The 25,572-nt window shown below is 38.3% G+C and overlaps 1 protein-coding gene across 1 annotated transcript in view; it reads left to right on the top strand.

Annotated features, from left to right (window-relative positions):
• Positions 1-25,572, top strand: part of LOC149274819 (usherin-like) — a 287,860-nt gene that overhangs the window by 24,740 nt on the left and 237,548 nt on the right. The window contains exons 5-11 of the mRNA XM_089505229.1: positions 1,707-1,770; positions 3,383-3,674; positions 5,322-5,506; positions 6,601-6,831; positions 6,911-7,004; positions 17,302-17,497; positions 20,416-20,546. Of these exons, the coding sequence (XP_089361355.1) occupies positions 1,707-1,770; positions 3,383-3,674; positions 5,322-5,506; positions 6,601-6,831; positions 6,911-7,004; positions 17,302-17,497; positions 20,416-20,546 (1,193 nt within the window). The remainder of the gene's footprint in view (positions 1-1,706; positions 1,771-3,382; positions 3,675-5,321; positions 5,507-6,600; positions 6,832-6,910; positions 7,005-17,301; positions 17,498-20,415; positions 20,547-25,572) is intronic.

The raw sequence follows: 25,572 nt of genomic DNA, 5'->3' as shown, positions 1-25,572 counted from the left end.
AGAATTTTCCTTTTTTGTGCCGAGATGTGTACATGGAATCACACGTCTAACATACAAAGTTCCATGACTATGCGATGTTATCGTTTCTTTTATGATTGTATGTATGTGGTTTCTAATCTTGGGAAAGTCCGCACCATGTAGACAATTTATCTGATGTGCTTGAGACCTATCAGTTCTGGCAGAACATGAAATACTACAGCAGGGCACGGACTGGCAGAGAGCGTAGCTTTAATAAACTATCTCTCTGGAACAGTGTACTCTTTGTATTGGGAAAAAAAGATTGCAACATTCACCGGTCACACCATGAAATGTTACAGTAGCACAATATGTCACGCATATGCATGTTACAGTGAATGTGCATGTGTTAGCATGTGTTACGTTTGCTTTAAAGGGAGTGTGTGCATGACTGTGTATGTGTTATTAGCATGAGTGTGTATGTGTGTTAGCTTGAGTGTGTATGTGTGTTAGCATGTGTGTGTATGTGTGTTAGCATGTGTGTGTGTATTAGTATGAGTGTATATGTGTTAATGTGTTAACATTAGTGTGTAAATGTGTGTTTGGGTGTAACTATGTTTGTAGCATAATGTATGTGTGTGTGTCAGTGTGAGAGTGTGTAAAATGTGTGCCAGTGTATACGTTACTGAGGGGCCACTTAGTTTTGCCTGGGCAGCCCAAAAGGTGCCAGCCCTCCCCTGCTGACAGCCTCCCTATAGTATCTTTACCCAAAACTGTGCAGCCTCTGAGGTGAAGCGTTGGCATATAACATATAACATCATAGTCTCATTCTTATTAGAAAGGATGATGCCATGTATGTAGACTATGAGGGTCAAGCCTAGGGCTGTGAAAATTGGCACAATTGTAGTAAAAATTGGAATATAGTATAACCATGCACTTGAGAAACCATGGATAATCTTCTGGATGTAAAAATTATTATATTATATTGTATTTCTGTCTACGTTCAGATTTTGTTTTTCATACAGTACTGGTTGATGAACAGATGGTGGTCGTAGGTACTGTAGGCTCGGTTTTCTTGGTGAGATGAAGGTGAAAGAGACCTTGCCCTTGTAACCATGATTATTTATACCCCTTTACATTCAGTTAGGGTATACGTTAAAGAATCCTATTGGAGCAGACATAGGATACACCAACATTCCACAGAAAAGCTACGTCACGTGCTTAAAAATATATGCATTCAGGCCTAATGTGTGTTGAACAGAATAAAAGTATAAAAATTATTTCTTACAATATATCTATATTTGTTTAGTAATTTAGTAATTTGTTTCGTTAGTTATTAAGCTCTAAAATCATTAAGGCACAACATGAAATCACTATAAAAATCATAACAGTTCAAAGCAATATTTTGGCACTTTTAATCACAAAACACTTTTCTGTCTTCATGGTAGAAGTTTAAAGAACAATTGTACCTATCTCTTTGCTAATTAAAGGTGGCACTTGGATTGGCTCATTACTTCCGCTTAATGAGGCGGGCTCCTTACCACCTTGCTAATCAGAATAAAAAATGGTACAAAATGTTCTTCAAAGATAATATAAATCATCCTTTTATAATATGACGAATGGAACCTTTGGTATCATTAGGAAAGTTTTATAGGGGTGCGGGATATAAAATTAACTGCAGCTACAAAGGATGTAAATATTCGCAGTATAGAGCCTTGGCACAGGTGTATAAAAATGTTTATATTTTACAGGCCTGGAACAGTTTGTTGGAAGAATGCAAGATTTTCGACTGTATGAAATGGCCCTTACAAACAGGTACAAAAAAAGTGTTATTTGTTCAGATTGAATTGGCAGGAAAACCCCTAACATTCAGGTTATAATGTATCTTATATTATAAAATGTACCCGCTATCTAGGAGTCCTAAAATTAGGAAACAATTGTATTATATGTATGGAATTTGATAGTACATTCTGCATTTTTGTATTAATCGACTATGTTGTTTCTTGTTTTGCTTGTTTCATTAAAGTTCTTAGTTCTGTGTGTATATACAGTGAAGGAAAAAATTATCTGATCCCCTGCTGATTTTGTACGTTTGCCCGCTGACAAAGACATGATAAGTTTATAATTTTAATGGTAGGTTTATTTGAACAGTGAGAGACAGAATAACAACATAAAAATCCAGAATAACGCATTTCAAATAAGCATTTGACCCCTTTGCAAAACATGGTTTAGTACTTGGTTGCAAAACCCTTGTTGGCAATCACAGAGGTAGGGCGTTTCTTGTAGTTGGCTACATATCAGGAAAGATTTTGTCGCACTCGTCTTTGCAGATCCTCTCCAAGTCATTAAGGTTTCGAGGCTGACGTTTGGCACCTCGAACCTTCAGCTCCCTCCACAGATTCTCTATGGGATTAAGGTCTAAAGACTGGCTAGGTCGCTCCAGGACCTTAATGTGCTTCTTCTTGAGCCACTTCTTTGTTCTCTTGGCCCTGTGTTTTGGGTCATTGTCATGCAAGAATACCCAACCCACGACCCATTTTCAATGCCCTGGCTGAGGGAAGGAGGTTTTCACACAAGATTTGATGGTACATGGCCCCGTCCCTCGTTCCTTTTGATGCGGTAAAGCTGTCCTGTCCACCAACAGAAAAACACCCCCAAATCATAATGTTTCCACCTCCATGTCCTTCACTGCGTAGTGTGTTACCAATTGTTTTCTTGGTGACTATGGTCCCAGCTGCCTTGAGATCATTGACAAGATCCTCCCATGTAGTTCTGGTGTGATTCCTCACCGTTCTCATGATCATTGAAACTCCATGAGGTGAGATCTTGCATGGAGCCCCAGACCACGGGAGATTGACAGTTATTCTGTGTTTCTTCTATTTACGAATAATCGCACCAACTGTTGTCACCTTCTCACCAAGCTGCTTGGCGATAGTCTTGTAGCCCATTCCAGCCTTGTGTAGATCTACAATCTTGTCCCTGACATCATTGGACAGCGCTTTGGTCTTGGCCATGGTGGAGAGTTTGGAATCTGATTGATTGATTGCTTCTGTGGACAGGTGTCTTTTTTACAGGTAACAAGCTGAATACTGAACTTCTAACCCTAGTCTTACCCATGGCTGCCTGAACAAATCCACAACAATCAGCAATTTAGGCAACAGTAGGTGAGATTGCCTGATACATACAATTAAATTTGCTTAATTAATGGATAGAACTGCAAAATGTAGGATTCGGGAAAAGTGAAAAAGTTCCATCATGGGTTATGTATATGGATTTTAGTATTCCTTGTCTCTGAAGAGCTGTCTAGCATGGCATTTTAAACCCAGGTAATATGAACCTGAACCTAAGTGCTGGTCATTTTACTGGGTAACATGTATTTTTTAAAATGTATTGTAGTGTCCTAAGGTCTCTTTTTTTTTTATTGCAGAGAGATCATTGAAGTGTTTTCCAAAGAGTTCCCCTATTTGCACATTCAGTCGGAATGTCGTTGCCCTGGTAGTCATCCTCGTGTACACCCTTTGAAGGAAAGGTTTTGCATGCCTAATGGTGTTAATGAGACAACCAAGGACATCATTTTAAGACTAAATCCAGATTCACATCCTTTATCATACATTAATGATAAGGCCCTTGAAACCACATGGATTTCACCCTTGCTTTCATCTTTGGATTTTCACAATGGCAATACCATAACCCTGGACCTTCTCAACGGACAATATCAGGTGACTGTTGAAATTTGCCATACGTTTATTTAACTTACTAGCAAATATCTGATTCCTGTACATGGTTTTGTTTGTAACATTTTTATTGCAAATACTTAGTTGTACCTATAAGTAAATAAACAGAATTTAAACTACTTCCTAAACTATATGAATGATATTTACTTTCATGCATCAAAAAACAACATAAAATCCAGTGCTGTATACAGAAATCTAGGATAGCACAAAAATGATTTATTTTTCTAATTTTGCCCTAATAAACTTCCTTTATCTGAGACCAAGAGGCTGCCATTGTCATCAGTCATGTGATATTTTGGGTGACGTTCCCTGCTCAAACACCACATTGAGTTGATGCTTTATGGGCAATGCTAATGAAGTCCAGTCCTCCATAGAACCATCCTATTGTTTACCACACAGAAGTATGGGAGTAAGGAGCCAGGGTGTTTGTCTAGTAGATTGGGCTAGAATACATACAAATGGCTAATATGAAGCTGCAGTTACATTATGCAACAACAAAAAATGGTCAGAGATCCTCTTTAAATTCTGTTTAGCTACAGCCATCCACCAGAGAAGGTAATCTTCTGCCGAAACAGCCAAGAATGTTGTACAGAAAACATTGCTAACCATAGCAGAGATGGATGAACTATAATGGTTTTGGTTTATTCCTTTTGATTTAGATTGTAGTTATTTTTTAGTGGGAAATAGTCAGCCTCTAGAACACTTTTATCTTACCGGAAGGTTACGGGAATATCTGAGGACTCTATGTGATTGTTCCAGGTGGAGCCCTGTTTCCACTGGTCAGTTTCTTCTTTCTACAGGCAGATTGATGTTTGCCCACACCCAATCCCAGCCCAGTACTCTCTGACTCTCCGCCCAACCCCAAGCTCTAACGTCTATGCTTCAGAATGATATGTGGCTTCCATGTAACAATGTTTTCGGAGTAGTTCGCAGATCAAAAAAATAAAAACATGTCGAGTACTTTCTGACTTCGTTTTTACACAGCAAAGAAAAACGATCCAAGGAGATTAGCACTAATATGACTGATATACTGTATGTAAGTCACGTTAGTATTCCGTTTCACTTTAAAACAGTGATTAGGCAGCAAATAAGTGGTTTCAACGTAGTAACACAAGCATATTAGTTAGGCTGATAACATCGATGATGTCTGTGTGCATCTGGGCTATGCGTTAGACTGTTAACGTTGCCAATGTGCTTGCTCAGTGAGGCTGCCATACTTGATGATTTCTGTAGATTAATAGCCTTGCGCGGATTCGCTACTTTATCTTTCGACTCTGCCTTCATCAGCATCTCCCTTTACTGATTATGATACATGATCATAATTATCTTGACTAGTGTTCTTATAACTCTTATCTAATTAGTGTTGCCGAATGGAATCAGCATCGGGTAAAGTCAATTCCTTATGAATACGTCGATCCTTTTGAAACTGTAATATAATTCTTACACTGATCTGTTTCATGTAGTAGAATCCAAATCCAAGTAGTTGCAAATGAAGAAGGATTGATTAGTAACAAAATAAAAAAAAAGTCTAATTCTAAGACGGCTCAAATTCTTTGGATTGTTAATATTATTTTTATTAAATGAACTGGAATAAAACTTGCTCTACGTACTTTTTTTTTATTTTTTTTTTAGGTTTTCTACGTCATAATTCAGTTTTACAGTCTAATGCCACAAGCTTTAAAAATCCAAAGAAAGAAACACAGAAACTCACCTTGGGTGGACTGGCAATATTTTGCTAATGATTGTCAATATTTCGGAATGGAGAACAATGGGATTCTTAAATACCCTGATTCAGTCAACTGTCAGCAGCTTCCCAGGTAGGATTTATATTATTTGACATGCAGTATTTCTACAGATATTCAAGGTATTCTTAGGCATTCTCTCGTGTGTGCCTTTATAATAAATCACTTCCAACTTTATATATAAACATTTACCAAGGAAAAAGCTGCAGCGGGATACTTGCTCATACTCCCGAAAAGTGGACGTGGATGGGTTAGGCTGTCATGTGGGGAGGCATACAGGTCTATGTCTCCACCAGCACAAATCTCTCTTCACCTGTCCCCAACTGGTTACTATTTTACCAGGGACCAAGGGCTAGGTTTTATCTGTAGGTGGAATGATTTGTCCATAACAATATGGGTACTGGTAGGCAGCAGGAAAAAAAACACCATTGGTAGTGTAGTTTAAGGAAAAAGAGGAGAGTTTCTGCACCTATATTCCTCCATGAGTCTGTCTGCATTATTCTGACCGCTCATAGTACTTCTGTAAAAGGGCAGAACCAAGGGGACAGCGTCTCCAGTGGTTCCTCCAATGGTGGAGAGAGTGTGCCTCGAGAGAAGCAGACAAAGAAAAAAGGCACAGGGAGATGCGAAAGAAGACAGAAGGACAAGAATCAAGAGAAGGAGAGGAGCTGTGGGAAAGGAAACAGGGACACAGAAGCAGTCGGCGGAGAAAGTAGGCAGACGAGAAAGAGGAAATTGCTGGGAGACTTATCGTCTCTGTGTGCCATTGTGGCCCCCCTCCATGATGAGTGGCCCCCAGGGCCGACTGCCCTTCCCATATATACACCACTAGCATTACTGGAAACCCTTTGAGTTTGATCTGGAGTTTCTGAGTGAAGCCTTGCTTCCCTGGGTCTCCAGATCCGTTTTTAACTTCGCACATGGAGCAGTGTTTGACCACACCCACTAAAGGCTGTCTGGGGCTCAGCCCCACCCCTTCACAAAGCCATTCCCCTAGAAAACTCTTTTTCCACTGAAACTTTACGCAAAAGCTAGACATTTTGATTAAGAATTGCTAAGTACTTTTATGAATAGTGTACCCTTGTAATGTAATCCTTACAACGATATTGATATATACAATATAGGTGTTAAAAGAAAACATGTTTATCAAAATCTTAATTCTGTTTTAGGGATACGCCTTACTCCCGCGGCAATATCACCTTTAGCATTCTTAAACCAGAACCAGCCAATCGACCAGGATATAATGACTTTTATCGTACTGACAGTCTCCAAGAGTTTGTGAAAGCTTCCAGTTTGAGGATTCATATGTTCGGCCAGTATCACAGGGAGTGGACAGGCAGCTTTAATATCAGCCACAGGCATCAGTACTATGGAATAAATGAAATCACTGTCAGTGGAAGGTAAGGACAGACAAATAATAATAAAGATTTATAATGGCAAATGTTACTGATTTCCTAAAACGCTTATTTTGCACGACAGGTGTAATTGCCATGGACATGCTAGATCGTGTGATACGAGCGTTTCACCATACAGATGTCTATGCGAAGTAGAAAGTTACACAGCTGGAAATAATGTGAGTGCAAATATCACTGGACAAGGATTTGTGCGAAAACATTATAATAATATATCGACTAATAAAATGTGATACAAAAAGCTTTACTGTAAACAAAAATATTGACCCAAACTTTAGCTTATGATATTTTTTTCCTGTGAGGTCTTATTGTTCAAAACACACACTATTTTATTCTGTTAAATGCATGTGCGGCATTAATTAATAATTAATAAAGAAATAATATAGAAACTATACGTGGCCATGTGTGCAGGACTTGAAGTGGCATCCAATGAACTTTGAAAGTCTATTCTTTAACATGAATTCAATCTGTTAGCTATTTTTGTGTTAACAATTCTACACTGTAGAGAATGTCTGTTTTTAGTTAAATATGGTTGAAATAAATGTATTTCAATTAAACAGGAAGTCTTGTAAGCTTAGGGACATACAATAAGAGGCAGAGCTTTCTATTACTCAAGCAGCCCACAATCTATTACAGCCACAACTGCACCTATTCAGATACAGGCATATGGCTGACTAAATGGTTAACTAGACTGACCAGACTCAACTTTAGTTGTATCCCTTCACATTTTAAAACTCAGAAAGCAATTCAAAAGAGAGCACATACAAGTGTGTTCAATGCTAACTTTTTTGTGAATTGTAGGTAAGAGCATGTGAAATGACATCTCACATGTCCTCACCTGAAACTTGCAAAAGTGAATTGAAATAAATGAAAAAAAGAGAGATACTCTGATCCTCCTGTTAACCAAGGGAGGGCAATCATGTGTGGTGGGGAGTAATAACATAATGAATATTTGTCATCCCTATTTCTAGTTGGAGATCATGCCTCTCCTTCTAACACCCTGCACCCCAAAGATGCTAAAATGAAAGCAAATGCCCTCAATTATAAACTCCTATGTTCCAATTGCCCTAAGTTACTACTTAACTATATTATGTTTTTTACATTTTCTGAGAGGTAATATATATATTATTATCACCTCCTGTTTCTCACCCCTTATCCACCTAGATTGTAGGTTCCCGAGGGAACAGGGCCCTTCATTCCTCTTGTATCTATATGTCAATTGCTGTATTGTACTTGTCGTTATCTGTAACCTTTTCATCTTTGTACAGCGCTGCGGAATCTGTCAGCGCTTTATAAATAAAGTATAGTAATAAATAATAATAATACATGGAACTGCCTTCCAGTGGTAGAAGTGAATACAGTATGGGACAGGCATATAGATATCATGCATGGAAGACAAGACCATGCACCAAATAAGATTTGAGATTTTTACAGCAGGGAAGAAAATGGACAGGACTTCTTAATTATCAGCTGTCAAATTCTATGCTTCTAACCCATCTACACCCTCTCCCCTCCCTCCAGAGCAGGATTCATTAGGTTTTATTTGATAGCAAATGTTCACCTAATCTTTTCTGGACTTTTAAATTCCCTTCGTTATGAGAGGCAGCTAAAGGAAGAAGAGGGGCCTTGAAGGTAGAGTGAAGTAGGACAGTAGGACTAAAGGTATTTCATGAGTTCTCCAAATATTCAGAACAGTATACTTGAATTAGTCTTTACTGCTTTGAATACAAATGCAGATCAGTACTTGCTGTATGGAAATATTCAAGCTGGCTAAAAGTTTTATTCGCCTGTATTAGGGACATTATATATATATTACAAATTAAAAAGCCTCCCTCTTAAATGGTTTCAGTAGGCATTGCCTGGCTTTGTCCCAAAGAGTGGTAGAAGCATTATTAAACACTCATCTTCAAACAGCTTGTTTTTCCCTCAGATATCTCATGGTGCTGCCACAACCACAAGAGATTCTGGGTAGGCCCATGCCAAAAAAGCCAATAATTATCACCTTTTGCCTCTATATCCACTTTATACATGGATCTCTTGATAGTAATGACAAGTCCCATTAAGGACGAAACAGCTGTCCATGAGTGGTGATCTGGCTATTAAACCTCTTCCCGAGTTTTATCTAAAGGCTGTCTTGTACAGCGGGCAAATACTTTCAAGGGATCCATGTACAAAGTGGCTATAGAGGCAAAAGGTGATACTTATTAACCTTATTTGCATGCGCCTACCCAGAATCCCTTGTAGTTGTGGCAGCTCCATGAGATTTCTGAGGGAAAAACAAGCCTTCTAGCTTGTTTGGTGTCTGTAGATGAGTGTTTAATAATGCTTCTACTACTCCTTTAATTTTAGTGGGAGGGTTTTTCATCACCTTTACCCACCATAACTTATGTAATGGTATCCCAAAGAAAGAGCAGGAGATGGCATGGCCAACCAGGGCCACTATTATATAATACAGGCAGTTTAGAGGTTTGTAAAACGGCTTTGTCAAAAAAAAATAAAAAAAAAAAAAAAAAAATAGTATATCAGCACTGTTGCATCAGAAGTCTGAACAGTTCAAGGGGGACTGCTGGGCCCTGGCCTTCTGGCAGGATCTGGGCGGTCCCCCACAGAGGTTCAAGGGGGGCTACTAGGCCCTGGCCTTCTGGCAGGATCCGGGTGGTCTCCCACAGAAGTTCAAGGGGGACCTCTGGGCCCTGGCCTTCTGGTGGGAGCTGGGTGGTCCCCCACAGAAGTTCAAGGGGAACCTCTGGGCCCTGGCCTTCTGGCAAGATCTGGGCAGTCCCCCACCAAAAAAAGGAGGCACACATCTTTAGCTTAGTACTGGGCCCCCATGTTCGTTTTTGGAGCCCTGCAGCCTGTGGAGTAAGCTTCACAAGGTAGAGATTCTAGAATGTTGTCCAAGGATGCTATAAGTTATTTTAATTGGCAACTTCTTAGTCTTTTTTGGTTCCTTGCTGGGTTCAACACCAACTCTGACTGTGGTTATTACCATCCATCTCTAGGGCAGTCTCTGCTAACCTTGCCCTGGATTTTTCCAGGTATGGCATCAGGACAGTACATTTCTTCTGCAGGTGTAGAGAACTCAACCTACTCCTTGCTGAGTTCTACCAACTTCCTGCGCTACCAATCAATAGCTATACCAACCTCCCAATACTGCACCCTGCCTATGTAACCTGACCCCAGCTATCTCCCATATGGATAGTAAGACCTCCTGGGCAGCATTTCTGGAAAGTTATCAAGTATACAGACAAGCGCTAGATGGGACAAGTTATCTGTATATGACACAGCAATGATGTTTGAATACATTGCTCAAAAGCTTTGTGTTCTACTTCAATAAAAGCTTCCAGTAATAAGCATAAATTCTTCCTGCACACCCTCTTATAGCGCATATTCAAGAACTGATTTAAGTAAAAAGAGACAGGGACAACAGGAGAAGGTGAGCCTACCCAGCTGGGGCACGGAGATGGTAACCCCTGGAATAAATGGAGAGGTTTCTCTAGGTGGGTCAGACAACTATCTTATGCATACCACACTATTAAAATAAAAAGCAAGCTGTCAAATTAATTTTCCTATTTCGTTCTCAGGAAACACATTAAATTATCTTTTGATATAGAGAGATGATTTTTTATTATTATTATTTCTCTTTGCTACTCAGGATATTTCCTTAATCATTTAAACACCATGCCCTCCTGCTGCTAACATTTTTCATTCCTTTCAGATGTTCTTGTGGCAGGTATATCTTGTTTTGCAGCCTGCTAGTTTGTAGATGTGTGTGTTATCTTACAATTCTTTCATGTCTTCCCTGTAATACAGTTATCAAGAAAGCACATTTCATTCTAAATGTGTATTGACTACATTTTCACTCAAGAGGAAATTAATTTTCTTTTAACCAATACCATAGCTACCGGTGAACTCATATTCCAACCTAAATTATTTTAAAATGGGAATTATAATTTTCTGTTTGATGAACACTGGTTATTAAAAATTCCTGCCCAAAAACTAAAAATTAGATTGAGACAGAATGCAAGATTCCAGGTATCTTGAGGAACAAAGAGATCCAGATTTGTGCATTCAACCAATTGGTTGATGCTAGAGGAGGCCCCTGCTGGAGGCCAAAGTACTCCCATTGATTTCAACAGGAATACATTCCAGCCACTGATAGGATGTAGATGTGTGCAAATGGGCCAAAAGCTATTCGGACAAATTTCTCAGTATATTTTTGGACCATTCGTGTTCGGACAACAAATTCTGTTTCCTGGCCATTTGGATGAAAATTGGGGGCCATTTAAAATTAAGAAATCAAATTCGTTGCCCGACAACCACATTTATTCTCACACACTCTTTCTTTCACATTCTTATTTTTGTTCACTCACATGCTGTCTGAATGTCTTTCTACTTTCCCTGCCGACCACTTCTGCATCTTGTAGCCCTGCAAATCTAGAGGACATCACCGGAAGCGCCGCCATTTTGGCAGACGTCCACAGGAGTTTATCTTAGGGCAAAATGGCGACCCTTCCGGTGAAGTCCTCTACATGGCCCTCTAAGATAGGGAGTTAAAGCGTCTGCGAAATTCGTAGCATTTTGATTTGTTTTCGGCCATTTTATGGGTAGTCTGGCCTCGTTTTGGGAGGTTCGAACAAATTGATGAACTTTGCAAATTTAGTTAAACTTGCAATTCACTTGAATCTGAATGCACAAGTCTAATTGGATTTTATAAGCCACAGGCAGCTAGGCTCATGATGTCAGAAGGCAGCACCTGAGTAAAAAATTAAATTTTTTGCATTTCTTATCTCTTTGCTGGAAAGGTGTAATTATCACAAAAATAACTAATTCATCTGAAAAGTAGAAAAGAGAAAAAAAATTAATTGAACATTAATTTTACATTTAGGTACTGTGAAATGCAAAACTAGGCACATACAGTATATATAGGCTGAACCATATTTAATAACAGTATATATAATATACAGCTGCATACAAAAAAAGGAAATGTGGCAAAAAAACATGGCAACAATAACAAGAAATACTTCGTTTATCAAAAGGCAATATCTAAACTCGGAAGAATCCTCATTGAACTTTAATATCAAGGAACGACCTTCCTCGAGAAATCTGTCATATGAAGTCATTATGTTCTTGGAGAGGGACAGTCCCACATTGCAACATGCCCTGAAATTGTAGTAAATTGAAATCCCTTAACAATATACCACCTTCTCTACCATTTTAATGGTTACTTTCTAATACAAGTTACTTTTCAGCGTAATATGTCTCTTGAACTGAAAGCTAAAAGGTGGTTAGGAATGAGAAAGTGAGGAAGATGCATAATATATTGAAAATACCCTTTTTTTTAATCTGTTACTTCCTTACGGACGACTTCTTAAATGATACATTTAATTCAGGTCTAATTTTATTTTTTATTGTGCATTTTTCATACTGATAATAAAAAGATATAAAAGTTCAAAAAAATTATATATATATTTATATATATAATTTATACATATTAATTAATAACAACATCATAGTAAGAAAAATACATTAATGGTAAAATTATTTTCTGCCAAATTCAGCTGCCTGCTTCATCAGAGGAACTGTCCCTATGGTTGCCAGCATCAAAAATGTATTTCTCAATTATTGCAATTGTTTAAGGGTTAAAGTAATGGCGTATTTTACACAACAATGAGTTTCTGGCCCTTCCCTTACATATGCTGCCTAAACCACTCAACAACAATCAGTAACTGAACTAAAAAGGATAGATTCATAGTTACCAATGCATCTAGCTATGATTGTGCTTGTAAATATTGCCTGTAAATGATAGAAAAACTATACTTTTCAATCTTAATGAATTGCTACTATAATATGCATTGAAAGTAACTTTTATAATCTGGTATAATCGACCACACGTCTGGACCTTTCATACGTGTTAGACTGTGAGATCACAGAGAAGAGATCCCGGCAAGATCAATTTCACTGTGTTAATATTTTTTATAAACCTGATTTACACATTAGCTTTATTTCTAGGAACTCTCTGAGATACCATACCTGGGGAGCTCTCCCTATCCTTGAGGAGTGACTTTATCAAAGGGTCATGATGGTCTCCAGTAAAGGCGGGGCTATTTGCATGTAGCAGTGAGTTTAGCCAGAGATGATCCTTAGTGGGTGGAGAGGTGGTGGAAAATAGGTGTGGCCAAACACTGCTCCCCTGCCAGGAAAGCAGTTCCTCAACCGGAGACTCCAAGTCAAACCTGGGGAATTCCCACTTGTAATGACCATATCATCTTGACTCTGCCCCTTCCCATATCCTATAGACTATAATTCTAAAATTCTGTGGATTTTAGGATTAACTACAAATCTCTTGACAAGTTATAAATATATGCTAACTTTTATGGTTATAATTTTAACAAATTTATTCTCTGAAAATTATTTGCTGAAAACAAATAATTTTGTTGAATGAAATGCGTTTACAGCCATTGATAGAAATATTCTTATTTATGTTATTCCTTTAATTGATTCTTCATTTAATTGTTCAATATATATATATATTTCTTTTTTTAATTTTTTATTAAAAATAATGAGTAACACAAAACACTCAATATCCACCATGGAATTAACTCTACTACATTTTTCAATATCTTACATAACACTTTATATGCAATTTGTATTCACGGGCTCTCTTGAAATTGATTGTCAATGCATTGGTAAGGCTTTGTAAATTGAATAGAAAATGAATTGGCAAGAAAAAGTTAATATCAGGGAAAGTTGCTAGTAAATCATTAGTAAACTGGTTGAAATGTCAGGCTCACATGCCGTTCATATAAAGGCAGCTCATGAATATTAACATTTTTTTGTGTTTAAAATATATGGTATTACGGAATATCATCAGTCTATGAATTATTAACGGATCAGTGTTTTAATGACTATAAACCTGTTGTGAAAGATTTCGGAACGTAATTCGATGTGACTTTTTCTACATTCAGCCAAAATCATGAGGTGACAAAAACACCTCTGAAAATCTTTAAATCCGATGTGTAAATGCTCTTAGCTGAATGGGATATGAGAATGCATTAACTGAACAAATAAAAGCGAACATCAACCTGGCAAAAATCCGACTTTTAGGACAATTTTCCAGGACGTTCTTTTTTTCTTCTGGAATCTGTATTAAAGGTGCTGTCCCAATTGTCCGTCTGAATTTAACAAAAAGCAGCATTGGACTGTAGAATGCCTAACCCAGGAATAATTATTTAGGTAGTGGTGATTTTATTTGTTCCAAAAAAAAGAATCTGAGACGGAGGGCATTATTAAAAATCACTGTAATCTGGATTAAACAACACTGTAATCTGGATTAAACATGTCTGCATTTTTCAAGAGAGGTAGGATATCATATAGAACAAAGGCTGTGCCTCAGCTCCAAGGAAGATTCCTACAATATCTGAACAGTTTATAGTGCCTTTACTTTCTCACAAGTTCCCCTAAATTTACACATGGGGATACCCCATCACGGGAAGCACTCCCTGCCTGCCCTGCATGAGGAAGTGGATAAACCAGACATTTTTGAAAACAATATGAAAAAATTTCCCCTGCAGTATTTCTACCTTTATTTTCCCAGCAGTGTCTGCCCTACCACATAGGCACACAAGGTGAATTCATAGGGCACTAAACTGGAAGGGGTTGCCACCATCAGGCTTATTCCTGTGTGAGCAAGGAACTTCATGCAGGAAAGGGCACTGGAATCACAGTTTGGTGAGGATGCTTGAAATGGTCACGTAGCCCATGCACCTCAGCATACAGGGATCTGCCAGGCCATTGGAAAACAGTCTGAAAGGAAGCAAAGGAAGCAAAAAAAGGTTCAAACATGGAAGAGGACCAACAAAGGTTGTTTAAGCCCTGGGCAACCACCAACCTTTTTCACTGCCCATAAGTCCCCTGGCGGAAGCTCATCGTCATCAATTGAATAGATGGCTCCACTGAAACAGGAACTCAATGTTGGCAAGCTTACCTTTTCAAAGAGTGACTAAGAAGTCACTCCTTGAAAAGATCCATCAATTGAATCCTGGCAAACAACCAGTGGATAAAAGACTGGAACCATTAGAGATGAAGATCTCAAAATTCCACTTTGCTAGACCACCAGGATGATTGATCGCCACACAAAGTGGACAAGGTCCACATTCTTCCCCTATTCACCACAACGATATGATCCACATGGTTTATAAAACTTAACTTCTACAGGAATAAATCCGTAATAAAGACTTGTCTATGATTGACCTCTACGGCATAAAAAAATGATAAGCAACTTCATTACTGTTGATGCAAAAAACAACTTCACTGAGCAGGACACATGGAACCCCTTCTCCAACGTTCAATTTCTTTGACCTTATTTCCGAACTAGGTGTCAATTATTTATTTCTACTTTCCTATGGCGATGTTTTAAACATTTCCACCCTACTTGTTATTCCTGCTGGCATTGGAACTGTCCTTTGATATTATTCTATAGTACATCAAATGGGAACATTTTAGTATTTTTTGATTGCCCTGATAGTTTTCATGCAAGTTTTAATGTATTCAGTTCAAAGATCTTAAGAAAGTCTGGCTCATTACTAGATAGGCAATAAAAAAATAGAAATGATTCAGACAGACTATATTGAGCTATATTTCCCAACTGAAAAAGTGAACACTGAATCATTACATTTGACCATAGAGGTGTAGGGGTTTTCAAGGAAATTAGGAAACAGTATAGTCTTCATATTTTGCACTTTTGATGGTTTCAGTTAACAGAACTCTACCTTTTATTCAAAGGTATTTGATATATATACCTGTGTGTACATATATATATACATATTATATACATTTTTTTGTACTCAAGTTAATTTTTTTGTTAAAAAATAAAATTTGGAAGGTTCCATTACTTAAAGAAGTTCTCACAATAATATATTGGTTATAAAGGTCATAGGACCTGTTGACGTGTTGACCTGTTTGCTTTCACTTGGCCTCACTTGATGGTCATCTAGTAAGGTGACTACAACCACAGGTACCTGCACATATAAACACGCAGATTATATATTAACTTATATCATAAAATGACAAATTAAAATGTTAATTGTGTTGAATTAATATGAGAATGGAAAAGTATATTTTCAACCAACATATGCTATTTGTTAATTTCGTTAACACCTTGACTCAACAGATCATTTTGCAGTTGTAATCATAACTGTTAAGCATATATGGTAGTTTGGTTATTCCACTTTTTGTGTATCCACATGTTCCATCTGAATACAATATACATACTTATTATTATTATTATTATTATTTACTATGCCTTAAAAAACTACATTTTTTAATATATCTTTAATAAAACTTGCAATCATTTGTTCTTTTGTGTTGTTTAGGAGATATGTGGTTAACGAGAAAAAGATTATTTCAACTCACCTATGTCAAAAGGTTTAAAAATCTGGATATCAATTCTTTTTCTGTGCTGATGTTCTACCCACTTCTCCTCTCCCCTTCATACAAAATTCAGTGAGAACCACCTTCTGCCGCTATATCCATTTTAGATGGTGCCGCTATTATATTGGCTATAAGATCTAATATATATATATATATATATATATATATATAAATACAGTATACACATAGAATTTGTTCATGTAATCTAAAAACATAATAATTTTAAGCAAAGTATTAATTATTTTTATTATTTAATATATTTATTATTAATTATTTATTAATTATTCCTTTGCCACGGGGACAATGTAGGTGAACACTTTCAGTATGAAACAGGTTAAACACAGTTTTATTATTATTTTTTTTTCCGCCCCAGTGAATTAAAGAGCGTGAATGTAACATCCTGTAAACTGTTAAAACAACTGTCCGCTGTGACATTGTTTTCCTTCATATGTCTTTTGTCACCAAGCGCATACTGTATTTTTATGCAAATTTCAGCAAGCTTATATGCCTCAGGGGATAACCCTAGAGGGAAATTTAGGCTCAGTTTGATTTATGAAACATTTGCAATAGTCAGTGGATTTTATGGTTTGCGGTATCACTTTTAGTTAGTCATGCTAACAGCTTTAACTTAAAAAAATTAAACCTTTTAAGTGGAACAATATTTATTGGACCATTATAACAAAGCCTCTTGGTGAACGAAGGCATCCATCGGGGTCAAACTTAAGAGACAAGTGGTACCAACAGATGGACAGGATCACATTAATATGTATGAGTACGCATGCCGTGACCTACTGAACTCAATGCAAAACACGTAGGAGAATTAAAAAAAAAGAAGTAAAAAAACCCATGTTTTTCAAAAGAAAAAAGAGCCGTAGGCAATTTAGCTCAATGACTAAATTGTTCCTAAGGGTATTAATAGGTTAATCTATATTTTCCCCAAATTATCACATGAAAGGAAACTGTTAAGTATAAAAGTAAACATGTATCTAAAGCCACAATTTTTTGTTCTATTTTTTTTTTTTGCAGTGTGATCATTGTCTGCCACTCTTTAACAACAAGCCTTTTCGACAAGGTGACCAAGTCAACGCATATAACTGTAGTCAATGCCAATGTCACCAGCATTCGTCCAGCTGTCATTATAACGTTACTCTGGACCGGTACCCCGATGACCATGACCGAGGAGGTGGTGGGGTTTGTGACAATTGTTTACACAACACTACAGGTAACATATTTGCCACGTACACGGATAATATTTGTTAAAAAAGTGAATAAAGAATGCGTCATCAAAATGACATCATAATGCGTATCTCACAAAGTGATGGTTTATGGAGTGGAGATGACTTATCTTAAGGTGCCCCTACACGCTATTGTAATGGCTGTATGGGTAATCATGTACCTACCCAATGACGTGTGTAATAAAGTAAACCGCGCAAAAATACTAAATATTTCCGCTTTAGAAGGAAATAAATAAATGCATAAACGCGGTGGCTTTATAAATTAAAATATACAAACCTAGAGGGATAGTAGATTAAGTTGAAAAAGGACACAAGTCCATCTAATTCATCCTCGCTGCTGATTCAGAAAAAGTAAAAAACACCACATTTAAGCAATTTGCAACATTGGCTAAAAAATTACATTGATTGGTTGGGCCAAAGAAAAAGTCTACAAAATCTACTTAAAAAAAAAGAAACTCCATTTAGTTGCATTGTTAGATTTAATATTATTATGGCAAACTCATCATGAAGAGTTGATCAATAGATCATATACAGTTTAGATGGACTTTAAGTTCCAACCTAGTGTAGATGCAGCCCACCAATAGACCTGATGAGGTCCAATGTTTCAAGAGATCCCATGTGTCAAAAGACCACAGTGAGATACGAATGGGATTTTGGCCAATCCACCTAATCTTGCATTAATGAACGCCCTCCTAAACATAATACGCATTGATTAAAGATTCACAACTATCAAAAGTAATAAAAGATCCTCATTCAGCCTTACAGGTTATCTTTCTCTATCAATGGACTGCATCTTAAGGTAAAGCTGTGATATGGAAAACTAAAGAAAACAATAGAACACTACTATTAATAATTCTTTTTATATTATTTTTTGAAATAATTATTGAAAGTTAAAACAATCTGTACTATGCTTTGAATTTATCAATAGAAATAGAAATTGTAGAGTTTTTAGATAAAGATTTCCAATTCTCAACAATGTTTTTGCTTACGCTAAATAGAATTTGTTTTCTTCATGTTTTTAAAGTTAGTTAAAGGGTACTTTGGCACTGGAAAAAAAGTGGATGAATGAGCTTTTTAAGTATCCTGAGGAATGCATTGCCTCGTATTAACGGCACCGCGCAGGGTCTGCGTGAATTTATTGCACCCAGAAACAAGAAACGGCCAATGCTGATAACGCTTTATCTATACAGAATAATTTATCCAGACAAGGCTTTCATTTGCATATGTATCAATGTGTTCATTAGACCTCATTTACATATTAATAATCATGAAACAATCCTTTAGTGGATTTGGTGGGACATCTCTCCTCACCAGTATTACCTACTTCTAAATTTGCCGTTTTTTGCACCAACATCACTATGTGCGAAACAAAGCTATATTAATTAAAAATATAGAGCATAGTAGTGTCAAACCTTTTCACCAGGGCTTTTTATACTGGCAACATATACCGGACGTTCAAAAGGCACACTTAAAAGGCATTATACATATATTATCATCATTTGTATTATTTTTTTTAATTATTATTTATTAAGTGCCAACAAATTACGCAGTGCTGTACAATGTCATTGGGGCAGTTAACACATACATAACAAATATACATTAATAAATACAGACACATCAGGAGTTGAGAACCCTGCCTGTAAGCTTGCCAACTAGCCTTATGGTCCTTTTATGAAGTTGCTTTCAGGAATGGTGGGCTTTTGCGAGCCCCTCTCGAGAGTTTAGAATCTAAAGATTATAGATCCTATTTTTAAAATAACTATAGTTCAGTATCCATACCTGGGACCTGTCTAGGTAACCCAACTTATTGCCTGATCCTACATGATCCTGTATATTCCCCGTTTAGGTGGGATATCCCCCATTATAAGCACCAGCTAAGGATATTTCAAAGAGGGTGGTATTATTAGTTTCAACAGATGGACACAGAACCCCTATTAATTCAACTTTTTATGTTCCCTGTCTTTTATTTAATATTAAAAGGGGAACCCCACATTTTTTATCAGATTAAAATACACTTTGACTAATACTGTGCTGCTTTCTTTTTTAAAATAGTTTTTACACAATATCAGATGCATATTAGCCATTTGTATGGCTTTGTGATCATAGCCCAATTTACTAGACAGACACCCTGACTCCTTATTTTACTGCCTGTGATAAACAATAGAACGGCTCAGCCTTAATACTCCAGTCTGACTAATGAAGGTGTATGGAGTAATGGACTTTATTAGCATTGCCATAAAGAAGCAGTTCTGTGTTGTGTTTGAGCCGGGAAAGTGACTCAAAATATGATTTCTGCCAACCATGGCAGCCTCCAGGTCTGCAGGTAAAGGAGTTTATAAGAAAAGAGTGAGATAAAAGCAGGATTTTAATAATTCCAACCTACATTACTGTATAGAGCGTTAGAGTTTATACTCATGGAGACATCCAATTTAATCCAACCAATTTGTAGATATAAGAAAGGACACCACACTGTTATATTCCCTTTGCGGTTTTATTTGTAAATATTATTGGATTATTATAATTCTATCTTTCATTCTGGATAAATTAATAAACCTTGATGTCACATTTCTATCACAAATCACTTTTCTTGTTTGTAAACTGGAAAGTTCTGGATTCTATCTGACAATAAAAGGGTAACGCTACCAACGGATCGTTTTTTTTTCTCGGGAGACGTGGCTTTTATTAAATAACAGATGGAAGTTAAATGAGGTAAAACACCATTTGTAACAGGTTCATTGTTTCATATGTTCTAGATCAGTACATTGGCAGGTAGGGATGAAAGGTGCGTTAAAGTGGTCATTATGAAAATTATAGTTCTCCCAAAAGAATAGTCTTTGATTCCAAATTACACAAGGTTATTTTTTAACAATTTAAATATGTGACATATCATCCTTATCATATCCAGGAAGGCACTGTGAATGGTGCAAGAATTTCTTTTTCCGGCAAGTTGACGCCAACCTCTCTGCCACTGACGTTTGCAAACCTTGTGACTGTAACATACATGGAACAGTTAACGGAAACCTACAATGTGAAAAGGTAACTATGTTATGTTCAACCTCTAATATATTTATTTTTCATCTTAATGTCTGTGTGACCCCATAAGGCAAAATGTCCATGTCTTAGATGTATTTCGTTACCATGTAGCACCAGTTGATGACATTGATAGGGTGAACCTGCATGGTGTTGGTCACATTTCTTGGAAAATGGAAGAGAGAGAAAAAGACCTCACCATTCAATACATGAGTTTCTATACCCCTTACAATGTTGGTTAGGGTAAAACTCCAACCTAATTCGGGCAATATATAATTACTCATTTTCCTACCGGATCATTCTTTAACCATAAAGACCTTCTCAAGAGTTCTGCCACTTAATTAACGACACATGCTCCATGCACTCACGTTTCACCATATCAACAGCAATATATTCTGGTGTAGACCTCCAGGTACAGGGGCAGCAGTCCTCTTGGGTGATCAGGCTTCCTGATGTGCTGTTGTTCAACAGGCTGGTTACAGATCTCTGATCTCCCCAACCGGCCCATTTACACTATGGGGGCCTGCGTGCCTTTAAGGTACGAAGAGACAACGCTGTGTTGGAGGATGGAGAATGCAGAATGGGTTGCTGTGGGTGCTGCCCCGGGGCAGCGCCAGAGGTGAATGTGAAACAAAGAATATCTAGATTTCTTAAATGCATGAAGTAAAAAGGCAGCGAGGTCCCCAGCCTCCAATAACGCAACAAACATCCAGGTCATGTTGAACAGTTCCAACCATAACACCCATATGTTCCCCTTAACCAGCGAAGGACCTGACCTCCAGCCATAAATATGGTCCATTTAGAGGGGATTTTGCTCAATAGCTCTGCGCCACCCAATGCGCTCAACAAACTCCCTTAGCAGCCGCCATATTGATGGAAGGGAAATAGAATTATATCGCTAGTCATCTGTATATGATCAACAAATTTGTTTATCATACCATTATTGCTTTGTATTGACAAATGCAATTTACCATAAAATCAAATATATTACTTTAGAGTCAATATGTATGAATATAAAAAATGATAACAATGATATTAGTGAATGCAAAATAATAATAAAAAAAGTGAATTAGGTAAAATGGACTTGTTCTCAATAAAATAGACTACCGAAACAGAAGGGCAAAAAAGAATGATTAAGACCCATTAAAATTAGATTAATAAGTCAGGAAAGTAAAGGATGAAATGAATTAAACGCAACCGAAAAACCCACTGAATGGAATGTTTGAAGATCTGACCTGAAAAAGATGGAATCATGAGATGTAAGGACTTTACTCATGAAAATTAATCGGTATGTTAAAGTGATAATTTTTAAAGATATGCGGTGAAAAGGTGCATCGCACACATTTCTTACATAATTTACCATTTCATTCATTCCTACCCTCTCTTTTATTCTCCATATGAATAGAAAACGGTAGTAAAAAGCTAAGGAGGCATGAAAACACAAGGAAAAGTGATACAGATTATTAGAAATAGAAACAGAATTAATACACAGGTTGGAATCATTTAACAAGTAGAGTAACATTTTTCAAAATGAAGAAATATTGACCATGAATTATGTTTTCGGTATTCTAAATGCCACCATAGAACCTGCCTCTTTAAAGCACAAAGCGTTGTATTAATGAATAATTAAAGGGGTAGTAGAAGCATTATTAAGCTTGTTTTTGCTCTCAGAAATCTCACAAGGGATTCTGGGTAGGCACATGCAAATAAGTTCAACAATAATCACCTTATTGGCATCACCATGAGATTTCTGAGGAAAAAGCAAGCCTTCTGGCTTGTCTGGTGTCTGTAGATGAGTGTGTAATAATACTTCTACTACCCCCTTAATTGTAAGTGGAAGGGTTTCCATCACCTTTTACCCACCATAACTTATGTAATGGTATTTCTTGGCTACCTCAAACCTCAAGTATTAAACCAGTATCCCTACCTCATGCTGATGAGTCCCATTAAGGACAAAGCAGCTGGCGGTGAGTAGCAGTCTTTTGGCTAAGTTCAAGTATAGTATCTCTAGGACAGGTGGGGGATGCACTGATCCTCTGGCCTTGGAGCTGGGAAAGCAAAAGAGTCTGAGGTGCTGATTTGCCCCGGCAGAAATGCTAGAGTCACTGTGTGTGTTTTTGCATGCACCTGCGCATGGTGAGTGCATGATCTCACTGGTGATTTTCTCTCATTTCTTTTTCCCCTTGTACCATTAGGTCCTGGGGTTAAGATGATTTATTTTTGAACTTGGCTAGGCCAGAAATGCCCTGCCCTTATATATATATATATATATGTTTTTTTTATTTATACATCACTACATTTTCATGGTTTTTTTGACTTCACGGTGAGGCCATCTTCACGTTTTGGACACCGTGTTCTTTTTAGAGGCAGTGAAGCCTACACTTTGCTGGAGGAGGGTTGGGAGCCTTCTGGCCCCTTCCTCTCTCCAAAGAAGGGGGTCACTCCCTTGTGGGAGTGACCTGAAGGCAAAGGAGTCTCGCCCCAAAGGGTGAAGATCTGGCCCTCCTATGGGGGGGGGCGATAATTTGTCTGGGTTTTCCCTTGTGGGAACCCAGAATCTTATTCTGGCTTCTGCTGCCCATGGCACAGAATGGCACCTCGGGCTCCAAAAAAAAAATAAAAAAATAAAAAAGCTGTCAGCAAGTGGTGATCTGATCTTGCTTCTCAGCCTTTTGGCTAAGATCAAGTGACTACCTGTGAGAGAGGGAAAGCTTGGTTTTCTGGCCTTGGGACTGGGACTGTGTGAAGCCCCGAGGTTGTTTTTTGGTCCTGGACTGGGTGCTGTGCATCGGGTGTTAGTGTGGCTCTAAGCGCACTGCACCCTTTCACCTGTCACATGCTGGTTAGCACCTCGGACCCCTACATGCGCTTTTGTTTCTGTATGCACTAACCCCAGCCTTCTGGCTCTGTGTGCGGTATATACAAGCAATTTTTTATCACACCAGCCGGTAAGGCTGGGGCTTCCACTAGGAACATTTTGTATATAGTTTTGCCACATGATTGCACTGTTTTTTTTCCACAGCGCAAGTGTGTTTTTACTGTTTGATATATTTTTGTATTTTGAGTTTATTGATACAAAACTGTGATTTGATGGACGGACACGAACACGACACTGAAAAGCCACGGTGGAGCCAGGTCCCCTAAAGGTCCAGTTTTTCTGGTGAGGAGGGGAGTCAGGTAGCTCTTCTGAGCAGCCCCCCTCCTCCAAACGACGATTTCAGTGGCCCCAACCCTTGCGAGAAGGGGCCAAGAAGATCCGGCCCTCTTGCAGGGCTTATGGCCGGGGAGGGAAGGAAGGGGTCGCATATCCTTCCGGAGTGCGACCCCCGAAGAAAACAAAGAAGGGGACCTGGTGTCCACTGTGGCCTTATGGCACTTTGGCACCGGCACTTTTTTCTGTTTTTTTTCACAACGAAGCACAAACCTCGGGGCTTCAATAAAAAAAAATAAAAAATGAGCGGTGATCTGGCTATTGCGTCTCTTACCCGAGTTTTGTCTAAAGGCTGTCCTGTACAGCGGACAATTACTTTCAAGGGATCCATGTATAAAAGTGGGTATAGAGGCAAAAGGTGATCATTGTTAGCCTTATTTGCATGCGCCTACCCAGAATCCCTTGTGGTTGTGGCAGCCCCATGAGATTTCTGAGGGAAAAACAAGCCTTCTGGCTTGTCTGGTGTTTCTACTATCCCCTTAATTTTAAGTGGAAGGGTTTTGCCTCACCTTTACCCACCATAACGTATGTAATAAAAAAATTAAATAAATACAACCACCAATTAATTTAGCAAGATGAAGATTCTAGCAACCTCAAAAGCATTCAATAAATTAAATGATAATTTCTGTATGTAGAACAATGCAAAATGTCTAAGTCGTGAGGAAGAGGTTAATACAGATGTATCTCTCAATTTGATGGTCTATTGGGTTGTTAATATTCCCTGTTTTGTGGTAACATTCTGGCATCTAAAATGTTAAATAGTAACTATCCTGTTTGTAAGATCTGAAGTAAGAGACCACATAAGCTGGTCATCATAGAGAGGCAGAAGACTAAAAAAGTGAGTTATACTCCGCAAAAAAGAAAAAAGCTTGATGCACATTTCGCTAACTTACCATTAGCATCGTCAATTGAGAGATAGATCTGTAGTTTCATGTTAAACCTCTTCCATTGTTCTACCTACAGAAATTAGAATAATCTTGGGGAACATTATGAAAAGTTAAGTTTTAATTCAATTTATTTTCTTTTGGGCTGTTAGAATTAAAAAGTGTTGACCTGGTTTCCCCCCCCCCCCAATATTATTTATGCTATTATTTATGCTTCTCTCAGGCTCTGAGGGATTCAAGGTAGATGTTGACTTTGAAGTGGCCACGTTGGGAATGACTTCATTTTAGTTTGGGTTTAACTAGATTTAGCCAAAGGAAATAGAAAAACGTATCAAACACAAGCCATTCTGAATTTTTTTGAGAAAAAATCCCTTAATTTTAAGATACCGTATTTTTCGCTCCATAAGACGCAGTTTTTTTCCTCCCAAAGTAGGATGAAAAATCAGCCGCGTCTTATGGAGCGAAGATGCATGCAGGCAGGCAGGCAGGCAGGCAGGCAGGCAGGCAGGCAGGCAGGGAGGGAGGGGGGGCAACGATATACCGTATTTATCGGCGTATAACACGCACTTTTTTAACTAAAATCCGTAGCTTAAACCCTACCTGCGTGTTATACGCCGATAAATCCGGGGTCGCAACTGAGGCAGGCGGCGGCGGCCGCCAGCAGAGGAGTCCTGGATTTCTGCCAGTCAGGGGGGCCCAAGGGGTGCCGAGCGGTTGCTGAAGACAACCGCTCGGCAACTCTCGGGCCCCTCTGCCTGACAGATATACAGGAATCCTTTGCTGGCGGCAGCCGCCGCCACCGCCACCGCCGCCTGCCTCAGCGCTTCAACTCCTGTGTTGGAAGCGTTTGTCTCGGGTGCCGGCGCTTTACGCTGGGCGCCGGCATATGACGTCAGACGCCGGCGCTCAGCAGTGAAGCGCCGGCACCCGAGACAAA

The sequence above is a fragment of the Sceloporus occidentalis genome, unplaced genomic scaffold (genome assembly GCF_023333645.1).
Source record: "Sceloporus occidentalis isolate IW3139 unplaced genomic scaffold, rSceOcc1.0.p SCAF_319, whole genome shotgun sequence".
Taxonomy (NCBI): domain Eukaryota; kingdom Metazoa; phylum Chordata; class Lepidosauria; order Squamata; family Phrynosomatidae; genus Sceloporus; species Sceloporus occidentalis.
This window is presented reverse-complemented; position numbering and strand designations above follow the sequence as displayed.